The sequence below is a fragment of the Lissotriton vulgaris genome, unplaced genomic scaffold, assembly GCF_964263255.1.
Source record: "Lissotriton vulgaris unplaced genomic scaffold, aLisVul1.2 SCAFFOLD_919, whole genome shotgun sequence".
NCBI lineage: Eukaryota > Metazoa > Chordata > Amphibia > Caudata > Salamandridae > Lissotriton > Lissotriton vulgaris.
In genome coordinates this window covers 400,026-416,339 of record NW_028251383.1, presented here as the reverse complement: position 1 = coordinate 416,339, position 16,314 = coordinate 400,026, and the positions used below count along the sequence as shown (strand labels likewise).

Sequence of the window (16,314 nt, the reverse complement as noted above, 5' to 3'; positions counted from 1 at the left end):
CGCGTTTCGGTATTTCAAATACCTTGCTCACGATCAACCGTTCACTTGACTCCCCCTCCATGATATACTTGCATTACATTGTATTCATTACATCACTTCCTGTTTGGGGGTTGTCAGTGCCTCTTAGCTTTATGGGACATGTAGTTTTTTACCAAGATGTTAACTTTACTTCACGTTTGCCCAATTTATGCAGATGTCACATCACATTGATTATGATTTGAAATATTCTGACACACTAGTGATGCTAAAGTCCCTCTAGTGGGATTAATTAATAGTATTGCATTTCATGTTTAAATTGATGACTAGTTTACCTCCGTTAGTACATAAGCAGTTGCAATATTTACTACTGATATTTTCCCTCTAGTGGGATGACATTACATGTTTGATTTAATAGTCTTAAATCAGAGGCAGTGACTTAGGTATCTTTGATTGCTAAGAATTAGACTCTTATTGCCCCTTAATGGGACTACCTTCTAGTCACCAGAGTTTCACCATGTTGCTTTTTTTGGTTCATATCATAGTATTAGAGTCCCGCTTATGAAATTCAAACATTAGTAACATTTCCACTCTCATCATTATACTTTTTAGCGTGTCATACCCAGTCATGATACTGTGAGTATATATTGGGCAACAAACAATTTATCAAAGCGAAACTTTCACAAATGTGTGTATAGCTCTTCAGACTGGTTCAGCCCATAGGGCGTTAAGGTTCGTAGGTTTAGGATATGGCGGGATTCCTTTTGTCTCAAGAGCCTTTCTCTGTCTCCCCCTCTTTCTTTCTTGGGGACACTTTCCAGACCAAAGAATTTTAGTTGGCTCCAGTCACTTCGATGATACAGTTCCATGTGTTTAGCTATTGCATTAGCCTTGTCTTTATGGATGGTCGCACGGACGTGTTCAAGGATGCGTTTTTTCAGTTCGCACACTGTACTGCCCACATACCTCATGGGGCATGGTCACTCGACGACATAAACAACATGTGTTGTTTTACACGTGATCAGTTCCTTTATCTCCCAGTTTTTTTGTTTGACATTTGTACTTGTTTGGTCGGTTTGGCAATCTGACACACCTTACAGGTATAGCATTTCACAAACCCCGTTGTTTTTAGCCACTCATCCTTTTTTGTTTTCTTAAAGTGGCTATGAATCAAATGATCCTTGAGGTTCTTCGCCCTTCTGTAGGTGATCGTTGGGTGGGTTCCCACAATGTCTTTCACTGTTTCATCCAATTGAAGAATTTTCCAATTGCGTTTGAGAATGTTTGCAATTCCTTTGCTTTCATTTGAATAGTTCATTATCATGCGTATTGGTTCTGATTCCTCTGTTAGTTTTTTGGATTTTCTCTGAAGACATTCCTCTCTGCTTTTTTGATCTGTTCTTTCCCAGCATTTTTTCACTATGCCATTGTTATATTTGCGTTTTTTGAATCTCTCCGAGGTTGCAGTGCTGTGTTTTTCCCACTCATCCTTTTCACTGCAAATCCTTCGGATTCTCAGAAATTCCCCGTAAGGGATACTGCTGATCAGGGATTGCTGGTGGAAGCTGGTTGCTTCTAATGTTGAGTTGGTGGCAGTACATTTACGATGCAATGTTGTGTGTATTTGATGTTCTCGTATGTAGATCTCTGTGTCCAGAAATACAATCCTCTCATTGCTTATTTCATAGCTAAACTTGAGGTTTGGTATGCTGTTGTCCATGATGTCGAAGTATTTCTGGAATTCTTCTTTGCTGCCGTCCCAAATGATGAGTAAGTCATCTATATATCGAGTCCAGCTTATTACTTTATTCAGTGCTATTTCATTGCTGTTACTCCAAGCAATTTCCTTCTCCCACCATCCCATCGCTAGACAGGCATAGCTGGGACTGAAGGAAAATCCCATCGCCGTCCCGCTGTTTTGGGAGTATAGTTCATCCCCGAACATAAAGATATATATCCGCGTGCAAAAAAACTACTGGTATTCCTCTTTCGTCTTCGCCAAAACGGACATTGACCAGGTATAAGTGCAAAAGGAATTCTTTATTCTTTAGTCGCCATTATTATATATATGGTAAATCATGTAAGCATCTGTTTGTGACATGTAGTGCTGTAGATTCATATGCTTAGAATAAGCCTGCCATTTAGTGTTGTTCTAGCAACAGTGGTCCCATGCATAGATAGGTACAAGAAAAATAAATATAGACACAATGGAGCTATATTGAGTGACGTGATATGTCCAGCCGGACAGGGATCACAACATTTTTTACTATAAAATGAATTCAACAAGGAAATACCTTACATCCAAGAGAGTGAGACACGAGCCTGTGCCCTCACGCTTTCAAATTGGCAAAGTAAAAGGATAGAAAAGGCAGAAAAGAGAGATTTTTAGGCAAAGAGTGAGCGATTTCTGAAGAATGAAAAAATGACAGAAATTCAATTACACCATTATATGCATATCACATTCGGTATACATTCAATTATATGGTGCTACAACAAGTCGACGGCGTTTCGATCCCTTAAACAAAATACATGGGATCATCATCAGGACAAAAGATTTTTGCCTAAGGAGTATATTACACAATCGACTAAGGAAGGAAGGAAAAATGGAATGTATCAACAAGAGAGAATAACACAACAAAAAGTATTCAGTGACATCAAGTGAAAAAAGTGAGTAAATTAAATTGCAGCTGTTACAATTAGTGAAGGTGTTAAGAACATTTCTGACATCTTTAAAAACAAACTCCTTACTTTCCAAGCAAAAGTCACACACCACACATGCGCCACATTTAGAGTGGCCCCTCAAGGGTGGAAGCGACCAAAGATCATGCAGGGTGGTATTAGGCTTTTTGGGTGGTGGCAGTGCTGCTCTTACCAGCTGGTCCTTTAAGTTTTTATTGCGTTTAAAGGCAAATAAAGGTGTTTCCAGGGAGAGATTTCCAGAGTTAATAATATGCCAGTTTTTCCTAATACTTTTCTTTATTTTACAGGATGTAGAGGAAAAGGTTGTGACACAAACCAGTTTATTGGATTCTTTTTTGACCTTAGGCTCAAGTAGTGTCTCTCGGGGGCAGTACCATGCCCTAGAGGGCATGGTACTGCCCCCTGTAACAGCTGCAATTTAATGTATGCAATTCTGTGCCCTTGTAATATGATTCATGTGGGACAAACGAAGCAGAAGATCAAACTCAGGATATCACAACATTGGAGCAGAATCAGGTGCAAAACTGCCAATGCTCCACTCGTTGAACATTTTGTTGAAAAAGGACATTTGGAGACACAAATTCAATGGACTGTAATCAGCCAAGTAACTGTACCACCAAGAGGAGGTGACTTGGCCAGGTTGCTCAACAAAGAAGAACTTAAATGGATATTAAGAACTGATAGTCTAAATACAGGTCTGAATTTACAGGAGGACTGGACCAGCCTACTGTGATTGGGTCAATTGTTTTTCCTATATCTGTGTTCATAAATGATTTGAATCACTTTGCCAATGCGGTCGCTATGCATGCTTTTACTGACTTATACTCACTTAAGATGGCCGCCGCTAGTCCCTCAATTAGTTTTATGCCCAGTAAGGCTGTTTCCATCCTCCTATCAGCTCTCAGCCCCTACGTTAACTTCCTGGTTCCCTGCAAACCCGGGACACTTCCGGGTCCCTACACGAAGCCTCCATCCTTGGTAAGTCCTGCATATGCTAGGTAACGCGAGTTATACATCCACAACATGGATGTTTTGCCCCTCTGACCAGCCGCCTTCTATTTCCTTACTTGCAGGCTCGTGAACTCGCACCTTATTTCGGCATCGGAATTCATTGTTTCCCCACTGTGGAGATCCTGTAACTAAAAGGTCCACACGCGAACCTTTTCCGGTGAGTTAAGCTTCCACGGCATATCCGTGTCCTTACTCCTTCATACCACACACCCTAATCTCCCGCCCCTTGTAATTCTTTTATCCAGGCTAACGCCCCACAATATCGCCTGACTTTTCATCCCAACGCGGGTTCCCGAAGCGCCTTGCTGGCTGCCCCTTCGAGGATCTGCCGTTCTGCCGGGCACACAGCCCAAACCTTACCCTGTGCCCATTGCGGGTATTTTCGAGTAAGTTACATGCCTTAGACCCTTTCATCATGTTCTTGCATGGGGCTTTAGTAATTGTTCCCCTTCCTTCAGGAGTGCACGCAATCGCGACGCACTTGGCCGTGAACCTCATCAGGGCGGCGTCCCTGCCAGGAAGCTACCATCACTGTTTATCGCTTAGTTAGCCCTTCCACTACAGGCGTGACTCTGCTCCTCATCTGGCCGCACTGAACAGGTAGCCATTCTGACCTTCACTTTTACCCATGGCAATTCCATAGGTTAGTTATGCGCAGATTCGGCAGAAATTCCTAGTATTTGCACTTACAATGACCACCTTTTGTGTGCATTATCACCAACACTGTAAGTTCTTGCGCATCTCCGCCACGACGTGTGCACGCCAGTGTTGTTTTTAAAATGCTCTGACTAGCGTCTGCACTTACTATGATCACTGTATATGTTCTCTTTCACTGATACTGTAAACTCTCGCAATTTAATTACAACTTTGGCACGCCAGTGTTTGATAAACTCTCCTAGACACTCGTCCGAACCTCCATATGATTTTCACTGACAGGACTACGCATGCTTAGATTATTGTTTCCCTTAAGGAATTTTCACTCACTTTTTTCACTTGATGTCACTCAATACTTTTTGTTGTGTTATTCTCTCTTGTTGATACATTCCATTTTTCCTTCCTTCCTTAGGCTATTGTGTTATATACTCCTTAGGCAAAAATCTTTTGTCCTGATGATGATCCCATGTATTTTGTTTAAGGGATCGAAACGCCGTCGACTTGTTGTAGCACCATATAATTGAATGTATACCGAATGTGATATGAATATAATGGTGTAATTGAATTTCTGTAATTTTTTCATTCTTCAGAAATCGCTCACTCTTTGCCTAAAAATCTCTCTTTTCTGCCTTTTCTATCCTTTTACTTTGCCAATTTGAAAGCGTGAGGGCACAGGTTTGTGTCTCACTCTCTTGGATGTAAGGTATTTCCTTGTTGAATTCATTTTATAGTAAAAAATGTTGTGATCCCTTTCCGGCTGGACATATCACGTCACTCAATATAGCTCCATTGTGTCTATATTTATTTTTCTTGTACCTATCTATACATGGGACCACTGTTTCTAGAAAAATACGTTCCCTGAGGTCCTATGCTGACTAGTTTGGGTGCCCTTGTTGTTTTTTGCTGCCATTTAGTGTTGGGCTCGAAAGTGTTTAAGTTGCTTTTCATCAAAGAAGTCTTTTGAGTAACAAGATGTAATGGCTTCTCCTCTTGCTTGCAATGCGGATGGTCTTTGACCATTGTTAGATTGTTTTCCCCTTGAAGGGTGAGGATGGAGTGTAAGGATGATGTATCCTATGGAGATGACCATGCCAAAGTAATGTATTATGTGGAGAAGTGCAACCAACACAGGTGATCGGGGAGAGTAGGTGCATGTGAGTCTACAGCACTACATGCCACAAACAGGTGCTTACAAAGTAAGTAATATTTACTGTTTGATGGCATGTGTGGCTATAGGTACACGTACTTTGCATAGACTGAAACATATTTCTCCTCCTAAGTGGTGAATAACCTGTGGTGGGTGTATTTGTTTGAAATAACATGTGTAGTACCACTTGACCGACATTGGCTTGTTGTCGTGCCATGACATCTACAAAGTAATGTTTTTTAAATGTGTGTGGTGTAGAACATGTAGCGGCTTCACATATGTCAGCTATTGGTATATTCCCTAGAAATGCCATAGAAGCTCCTTTTTATATGTAGAGTGAGCTTTTGGCAGAATAGGGAGAGGTCCCTTTGCTTTAGAATTGCTTGTTTGGATACATTTTACTATCCAAAGTGAGATACCCGATTTTGAAATTTCATTACCCTCATGTGGTTTGGAGAATGCTGCAAATGGTTGTTGAGTTTTGCGAAATGATTGTGTTCTATCAATGTAGTACATTAGTGCCCTTTTAACATCTAATGTGTGCAATGCTCTTTTCACCAGTCTGGGTGAGGAAAGAAGATAGGCAACTCAATGGTTTGAATCATGTGTAATTGTGAGACAACTTTTTGAAGAAATGTAGGATTCATTCGCAGTACTAATTTGTCTTTGTGTATTTGGAAGAATAGCTCTTCTAAAGGGAATGCTTGAATCTCACCAACCCGTCTGAGTGAAGTGATTGTGATGAGAAATTAAAGTTTCCATGACAGAAATTGGACAGGCCATGTGCGACCAGATTCAAATGGTGGACCCATTAACCATGGTTGCACAATATGGATATTCCGCACTGGTGTGGGTGGAGCTCTAGGTGGAGTAACTCTTTTGGGACCTTGTATAGAACTTTTTTCTCTATTTTGGATATATACAGCTAACGCTGTAAAGTGTATTTTTATAGACGTGAAAGCTAACCCTGCAGTTTGTAAGTGAAGAAGGGAGCGCAGAATGTTTTGAGCGGATGCATTTAATGGGTTAATTTCCTTTTAGTGGCAATAGTGAAAAAAGCGTTTTCAATTTGCAACAAAGCAGGGATGTGTTGTGGGCCTTCATGCTTCTTTTAGTATATCCATACATTCTTGAGGTAACTTTAGATATCCACATTCTAGGACCTCAGGAGCCAGATTGCAAGATTGCGAGATCCAGGGTTTGGGTGCATTACTGCTCTTTGGTTTTGAATCAGAGGGTCTTCCAGTTAGATAGTACTTGATGTGGGATTACTGATAATTCCAGTAATGTTGTAAGCCATAGTTGTCTGACCCAGGTGGGAGCAACTAGGCTCAGTGTCAGAGAAGTCTGCTGCAGTTTACAAGTTACAAACAGAAGCAGGGGCATAGGTGAAAAAGCATAAGCAAAAATCCCTGATTAGTTGATCCATAGTGCATTGATCTTGGACTGTCGGTGTAGGAACATGGAGGCAAAGTTTAGGCCTTTTGAGTTCTGTGGTGTAGCGAATAAGTCTATGTCCGGTGCCCCCACTGCTAGAAGGATGGGTGAACTTGTTGGTGTGTCCTGCCGAAGAGATCTGCCAAGGTGTTTTCCACCCCTGGTATGTATTCTGTTAACAAATGAATGTTGTGTTGGAGAGCATATTTCCAGATGGTTTGTGCTAGAAGAGACTGTTGTGGAGATCTGGTACTCCCCCGTTTTGTAGAAAATACATGCCTGTCTTGATTAGGCAGCTCTAGGTGTAGGGGAGACTGACTGTGTTTCCAGCGCCCATGTACAGTCAACCCCTGTGAGTGCCCTTCCCATCCAGTCATTGATGCGTCTGTGATTATGGTAGCTTGCGGAACTAGGTTGAAGAAAGGCCGTCCCTGTAGTAGACTTTTGGAGTTTTGCCATTGCAGAGAGTGGCAAGCTTGATGGGTGATCAAAACTAGATCCTCTGACTGACCCCTTGCTTGAGACCAGTGCTGCACTAAACATTGTTGTAATGGATGTATATGCAGTCTGGCATGAGGTACTATGGCTATACATGATGCCATAGTTCCTAGGAGGCGAATAACAATTCTTACTGCTATTTGTTGGTGAAGCTAAAACTGAGGATTGAGTACTTTGGAAGTGTGTAGCCATGCTGCATTTGGGGAAGCTAGCCCATTGTAACAATTTAGGATGGCTTCCAATTAAGGTTGTATCTGAAGAGGTTGCAGGTTTGATTGACTGCATTGGCTGTAAAACCTAATTGGTGAATTAGGTTTATGGTTGTTTGTGTGTGTTACAAACTCTGTGTGTTATGTTTTGCTTTTGACAAGCCAGTCATCCAGATAAGGAAAACATGTATGTTTTGCCCTCATAAGTGGATTGCTACTGCTGATAAGCATCTGGTAAACACCCTGGGGGCTGTGGTGACCCTGAATGGAAAGCACTTTGAACTGTAAGTGTTGTCCGTTGAAAGCAAACCTGAGGTATTGCTGTGTGCTGAGTGAATACGAATGTGAAAGTATGCATCTTTTAAATCCAATGCAGTCATGAAGTCTCCCCGTTGTAAAAGTGGTATGACACCCTGAAGAGTGAACATATGAAGATATTCTGAAAGAATGTACTTGTTTAGAGGTCTGAGGTCTAGAATAGGTCTTAGGGCCCCGTCCGTTTTGGGTATAAGGAAGGAAAGGAAATAGACCCCTGTGTCCTGTTGGTGTAATGGCACAAGTTCTATTGCTCCCTTGCTCAGGAGAACTTGAACTTCCTCTTTGAGCATTTTCTGATGATCTGTTGATATTCTGTGGGTGTGAGGTGGAATGTTGAGTGTTGTTGATGTGAACTCCAGGCTATAACCATGTTGGAAAATACCAACACCCATTGGTCGAATGTGATATTTATCCTGCTGTAGTCTCCCCCAACAGGTGTTGTGTGATCGGGATAATGGTGGCCTGGTCAATGCTTGGTGGTGGTAGAGGTGAAAGGTTTAGTAAAACCTCCTCTGCCTCTATGATTGTTTTCTCTATAGGAGCCTCTATAATATCCTCTAGGGGAGGATGTTTGATTTAGTGTCTTATTGTAAGAGGTGGGCGGCTCAGGGAAGGTTGTTTTGGAACCGCTATGATAGGAGGAGAGGGGAAAGGAGCCGTGCTGTGATTATGTTTGCATTGCACCCATTGCTTTAACCATCTTGTTATCTTTTTTATTTTCTCTAGGAGGGTATCTATCTGTAGCCCAAAAAGGTGTTCACCATTAAAGGGGAGGACCAATAAGTTTTGCTGAACCTCTGGCTTGAAGATAGATTCTCTTAGCTATGCATGTCTTCTTAAGATAAGGATTAATAGCCCTGGATCCTGTGTCAGCCGTGTAAAGGGCACACTGTATATTGGTATTAGATATAATCTTCCCATCCAATGAAATTTGGTATGCTGTCTTTTTATGTTCTTATGGGAGCTACTGTAGGATCTCCACCATTTCGTCCCAGTGTGCCCTAACATAGCGTGATAAGAGACCAATGGATTTGGCAATCCTCCAATGGTTGGCTGATTGTGCCCCAGCTTTCATTATCTGCTACATCTATCTATTTACTCTCTTTGTCTGGTGGAGTTGCATCACCAGTTTTTTGAGAGTTTGTCAATTTATGAGCAGTGCCCACCACTAGAGAGTCTGGTATTAGTTTACCTTTGTAGTATGTAGGGACTTCTGGTTAAGGATTATATTTTTTATCAACCCTAGGAGTAATAATTCTAGATCAATCTGGGTCCTTAAAAATATCTGTAGCGTTCCTGAGCATACCCTTAAGCATGGGAAGGTACTGCAAGCAACGCTGAGTGGATGAGTGTTTTAAATAGGACGTCGTCCTCTAGCAGCTCGGTGTGGAGCGTCAATTTATGAAAACTAGCCTCCGTACTAATAAGACCATGGTAAGCAGTGCTGCCATCAGGAGGGTCTTGATGGCTATAGATTTGAGTCAGTGTTATCCTGTTGATCCGAGTCATATGCCCGTAGTCATCTTGTGGTGGTAATGAATACTGATCATCATCCCCCGTTAAATAGTAGAGAGAGCCCTCTGGTGAATCAGGAGGGTCATGAATTGGGAGTGTTGTGCTGATTGAGTGTGTATAGCAGGGATTGTAGGAAGGCTAATGCAGAGTGGACTAGTAGCCTTGTCCTCGTTCCTCGTCTTTGCTGGGACATAGGGAAATCTATTGGATCTTCAAAGTTGCCTTTTTGCAGGCTGAGCCCCTGAAAAAGGGGGTCTGGTGTGGATTCTTCCTGGATCTTGGTGAACCATTAAGAAACCAGCTGTTGATTAACTTCTTAAGTACTGGTTGAACAGTCTCTGGAGAATGTGGTGCAGCTGTTAGTTTTTTTTGTCTCTAACACTGGTTTAGTCCAGGTTATTTTGAGGGCAGAGGGTTTTGACTCCAAGGCCACCTTTTTCGGTGCCAGAGTGGCATGGTGTTTTGGCTCCGAAGACTTTGGGGATGAAAGTCTGGCAGAGTCTGACTTGAAGTGTTTCAGTAGCTGAAAGTTGGGCTGATTCCGAGGTGGAGGGAGCTAGATTGATGACCTGAGGTCTAGGCTGCTTCTTCTGAGCCAAGGCTGGATGTTCTGGAAGCAGCCAGTCTGTGCCAACCATGGGCCATTGGCAGTTGTGGCCCAACAACAAACCTTTGAGGCTCAGCTGATGCTGACTGTGGTCAGAGTGGAGGTTTAGGTAGCAAAGTACTCACAGTTTGTTCCTCTCAAGTGATGGTATCATATTCTGCATCCAACTCTAAGCTGTGGTCTGAAGATAGTTTACTCTCATCAGCTGCAGATAAACGTGCCTCCATTTTAAGTTCTGGTTCCTTTGAATCAAAAATGTCAGCTATCTGTTCTATACTAAGTCGAGACATCTGAAGTCTTCTAGCCATCTGATCACATAGAGCCTATTTGGATTGAAACAACCTGCAGGCCTTGCAGGTTTCCCCTCGAAGATCTAAACACAAAAAAAATTAAACACCTTGTGTAAATCCATGCGTGGGAGCTTTGTGGGACACAAATGACGAAATTGAAAGGGTGTCCATTCCATCCCCACCTGGACGGTTGTTGCAAAGAATGTCAATGAAAAATTCTGCCTGAAGGCCGAAGGCCCAGAGGAGCATGACCGAATCGAGTCCCACGGATGAATATGACGTTAATATTATGTAAACAGTATGAAAATAGTGATTGAATCATGATCAAAAACTGTACCGACAGTGCTAGAAAGTATCCAGAGGACGGTATCGACTGAAGCAGAAGAGCACACAAACAAACCCGACGGTAGAAAAAAAAATCTAACGGTGGAGTCTAAGACCATACACATTGCAAGCAAGAGGAGGAGTCACTGCATCTCATTCATGACTTGAAAGACTTCTTCGAAGAAAAACAAATTGCACACATCAAAGCCCAACACTAATACTAAGCATGTGCATCTATAGCCCCACATTATATAAATATATATATATATATATATATATATATATATATATATATATATATATATATATATATATATATATATATATATATATATATATATATATATATATATATATATATATATATATATATATATATAAAACTGTTTTTGGGCATTTAATAAATCTAAAACGCACCAGTTCTTGGGTTCGCCTTGTCCTTTGCCTACCTGTGTAAAGAAGTTCTTCTTCTATATATATATCAACAAAACAGGGTTGCCCCACCGTCGAGGCAACACTCAGTAAGCAGCTGAATTCTGCACATTGAAAGCAGCATTCTTTATTTCCAATTGGCCGGATTTAACAATGTCCCGAAAAGTTAGCAGCCCTACGCGTTTCAGAGTTCATACTCCTTGTTCACGGGCATTAGCATGTAGATTAGGCAGAGATGAGCAAAGGCAACCCTGTTTTGTTGGTGTAAATCCGGCTAGTCCCGGTCGGAAGGCACTCACCGCTATTGGAAAATAAAATGGTCTGCTTTATTCAGATCAACTGAAACGTTAAATGCGGAGTATGCAGTTTATCAAGAATCGGACCGGAGCTCTTTGCCCTGAGTCTCACCGGAGAGCTGTGAAATGAGCAGAATTGAATGTTATTCGGCAGAACCCACGGAGGGTTTTAATTGTGAGTTAAAAGGAAACTACGGAGCCCAGAATGCTGATGGTGAAAAATAAAGCCTATTGGAGTGTATAAAAATGCTGAAAATGACTCTGCCATTGCTCATGTCTGCCTAATCTACATGCTAATGCCCGAACAAGGAGTATGAACTCTGAAACGCGTAGGGCTGCTAACTTTTCGGGACATTGTTAAATCCGGCTATAATGTAAATAAAGAATGCTGCTTTCAATGTGCAGAATTCAGCTGCTTACTGAGTGTGGCCTCGACGGTGGGGCAACCCTGTTTTGTTGATATATATATATATATCGACAGTAACTCCTAGAAACCACCTCCAATCCAGCAGGACCAGCGAGGCAGGAGACAGATCACAGCGTTCAGGTAACTTTTTTTAATTTTTCCAGTATATTCCTTAACCCACCAACCATGACGCGTTTCGGGCTTTGCAGCCCTTGTTCACATGCAAGGCATTAGTGATATTCACAGTGCTTTTAAAGTGCTAAAGTGTCCCGCCTACAGTCCTCCTCCCTTACAGGTCATGTGACCACCATAAAAAGGGAAAACAAACTATCTCAGTAAAAGTTCAAAACAAGGCAGGTGCATCTGTACACATAACATATTCGGCATAAATGCGCAATGTATACATAGTATAAAAATGTATACTCAACAGTCAAATCTCTGAATAAATTCCAAAAATTGATATCATAACTGGTTAAATCCAGTAAATCATGTAAACATTGAATGTTTTGACCATATCAAACATATCATCAAGAGATAGCGTAAATCATTGTACTAACATGTATAGACATCATGTCAGAATAAAGTTGAATCCAGTCAACAGATATAGGGCCTAACGGAACTGTACTACATAACAACCCAAAAAAAAGCTAGGACATCCATGCCTAGTGTGCAAAGAGGCTAGAGATAAAGTGCAAGCTGTATATTCAAGAAGACAATGAAATACATGTTATAAAATATCAAAGAAAGCACTGAGAAAAAACAATCATTACCCATCATAAAATCAGGGACTATTTTTCGTTCTAAAAATGCATTTCTAAAAACATTGATTTCATAATGTTATTATCCTAAAAGAACATAACAGACAGTGTATATAAAAGTTAAATAGTGATAAAAATGTGATATAAATAGAGGGAAGGATGAAAAAAAAACCATTGATCTTAAAATGGTGAAAAGGACGGCACAATATAGAAAAATGACACATAAATATGCAATCAATTCATATTGATGTACATGATAAAGTGCATTTAGTCATAGGTATTAGTAAACCCTGATAGATAACAGGGAACCTGACTATCTATCAATTCATGAAGTACATGAGAGAGAGTATAACTGACACTTATAGCATGTTATAGTGAGCAACAGGGAACCTGACTACTCATTACAAGTTGAGTAATATGCCTAACAGAAATTGACCAACAGATAATACCATAAGGCTGGTGCCAGAAGAGGGGCAAGTTGATTCATATTATATGCAATAAAAGAGTTCCTAGTGTTTTACAAGAAGTTGTAAAAGTCTTCAGTATTGTTAAGGCCATTTACTGTCGAACTCTAATATGAAACGTGTTTCGAGTTGTCGCAATAACAACTCTCTGTTGCCTCCTCTACGTAAGGGCAATACTGATCCTATCACAAAATATCTCAAACAGTTAAGATCTTTATTATGTTTTGCCGCAAAATGACGTTCTACAGGATAGGAAGGATCAGTATGCAATATTGCCCTTAGATGTTGCAAGATTCTGACGTGCACCTGGGCTTTAGTACTACCGATGTAATGTAGTCCACAGGTGCACGTCAGAACATAGACTGCAAAATCCGTTTTACAGTCATAGCAGCCTTTAATTGGAATCTCACTGGGACAAAAAGGTGTGCGATAGTGTGTTTTATTTTCCCCAAATTTACAGGCCCTGCAGTGAGTACATTTCCGAAATCCAGGTTTGGCCTTTAACCAAATATCCTTTTGTTTTAGCTCAGGACTGCTAACATCAAGAGAAATGCCCATATTCCTGGCCCTACGATATGTTATCACAGGTTTGGCAGGTAAAGTAGGACTCAAAATATTATCAGTAAGAATAATGGGCCAATTTTTTTGAATAATTCTTTTGATGGCATGTTCATCACTGCTGTAAGCCGTGATAAACCTGGGACAAGTATTGATGGTCATATCGGAAACAGTGGACAACTCAACATTGTCAGGGTCAGATGTCATTAGTAAACTCTCTCTGCTTCTTAACCTTGTTTTAGCCAAAGCTTGGTTAAAAATCTGATTAGAGTAACCACGCTCTAGGAACCTATTTCTGAGATCATTTATACATTTGTTGAAATCAGATGTAGAACTACATATACATTTAACTCTTAAGATTTCACCAAAAGGGATACTGTAAATGGTGTGCTTGGGATGGAGACTAGAGGTGTGTAAGAGGGTGTTTCCAGAAGTAGGTTTACGATGTAATGTGGAAGCAAGTTGGTTACCTTCCACATAAACCTGTACATCCAGGAATTCTATCTGGCGGGCACTGATATGTGAGGTAAAATGGAGGTTAAGCGAGTTAACATTGATTTCGTTTATAAACAGCTGCGCTTCCTCCTCACTTCCCTGCCACAGAATAAAAATATCATCAATATATCTTAGATATTTGTCGATTTTTTCTCTCACCCATGTTGCATGCGTGATGCCTAGGACCTGTTCCTCCCACCAGCCCACGTGCAAGCACGCGTAGCTGGGGGAGAAACAGGAACCCATGGCCATGCCACGTAGTTGTCTCCATATTTCCTTCCCAAAGGCAAAGTAGTTATTATTCAGACACCAATGCATGAGTTCTAAAATGACTTTGTTATGTTAATAAAAGTCAGCAGAACGGGTATCCAAAAAATGTTTCGTAGCCCTTAATCCCTCTGTGTGTTCAATACTTGTATATAGGGATTCTACTTCCAAAGTGATGAGCAACATGTCCTCTTGCCATTCCAAGTCTTTAATCTTTACCAGGAAATCGCCAGTGTCACGCACATAGCTTGGCAGTTTTTTAACCAAATCTTGCAAAAATAGTCGATATAGCGACTTACATTCTCTCCGGCACTGTTGATCGCCGAAATGATTGGTCTTCCGGGAGTGGGCGAGATGTTTTTATGTATTTTGGGGATTAAGTAAAAGACAGGGCGGACCGGGAATTCTTTATACATGAATTTATATTCCTCACCTGAGATTAATCCCTCTCGCCGATACTTGCTTAACAATTTTATATATATATATATGTGTGTGTGTATATATATATATACACAGACAACCTTAACATAGGCATAACCTAATCCTTTGACTACAATTGGTTATTCATCGGCCAAAGGAAATCTAAGCTCCATGTTCTACACCAAATCCAAATTGCAGCTTCCAGACTCATAGATGACTGAGATGCTATGAAAATATCACAGCATTTGTTATGTATACTAGCTAAGTACATCACAGACAAAAAACGCCACTGGGCAAGACATCCACACAATAACACGATAAAGGTAGCTGATAGAAAGATCCCACTCTACTAACACCAGCAACTAGAAACACCATCTTAATGCTATTAGCTATGTGCATGTACCATCTAAAGCGCTCTGCCAGATACATTTACCCTACAAGCCCCCCAACTCAAGATCTCTCTTTCAAGTACACCACAAACAAGACTGGCCAAGTATCATCTAGCAAACAACTTAGTATACTCCTCTTTATACCTGCCCTAAATCAACCTCTAGCCATCACTTACCATCCTCTGCAAATTCAATTGACCTGATTCATGTACAATCGCCCATATGCCAAATCTCCCTGTTCATAGCATTGTCATAACTGTTATGCAAGATTTTAATCTCCTGTGTTGAAACATAGGAACCAGACAAAATAAAATAGAAAATAATATAAACAATGCAGGTGTGCCCAAAAAATCTAAATAAAATTGGGATTTGCTGCAACTGAACAAAAATTAAGAAGAGTTATACTGACCGTCACACGAGGGACAGCATTCCCTAGGCACTGGAACAGGGTGGGAGCAAGGTACGCTGCAGGTCACATTTTCACACAACACACGACCTGCCTGCAAATCAGATTTCAATGGAGAGTTTTGTTTGTCTCTGCTCACTCTAAGGTGATACATCATAAACCAAGAAACAAACTATGTAGTAAATACAATATCCAAACTAAAAATGGCATGTAGGCCATTACTGTTTAAAAGCAAAACCTAAGGTGACCATCAAAGTTCTAACTAACCTTTATCAATGTCTAACTTTCCATAATGAAGACAATATGGGTCTCATTTTGAGTAACGTGCATTTAAATTGTCTGCCTTTTTCATTCGAATATGCTCTCACAGAAAAAGAAACAGCAAGCCTGCAGGTCCACCATGACTAGTTGGGTGTGGGTTCTGAATATCGAAGCAGGAATATCCAGTAACCAAAATATAATGACCAGGATATCAAAACCCAAAATATAGCTAGGTATGCATTAATTTTCTATACCGAACTCCATAGATATGTGCCTTTCTGATATATAGATCTTCAAAGTACAGAGATGTGGAGTTAAGAATAGTGATTCTGCACCTCGCTCTGTTCAGGTACCTCCTCAATATTTTGGGTTTTGATATTTTGATCACTCTATAGTTCAACTTCAACATTCTAAACTACAATCCACTAGCCTTGTTGTCACTATTTTATTCATGGATGTGGCTCCCTAAATTGGGC

At 40.7% G+C, this 16,314-nt stretch overlaps 1 protein-coding gene across 1 annotated transcript in view; it reads right to left on the bottom strand.

Moving 5' to 3' along the window:
- LOC147662925 (uncharacterized) overlaps positions 1 to 16,314 on the bottom strand; it is a 468,727-nt gene that overhangs the window by 107,273 nt on the left and 345,140 nt on the right. The window contains exon 14 of the mRNA XM_086950793.1: positions 15,581 to 15,671. Coding sequence (XP_086806919.1) covers positions 15,581 to 15,671 — 91 coding nt within the window. The remainder of the gene's footprint in view (positions 1 to 15,580; positions 15,672 to 16,314) is intronic.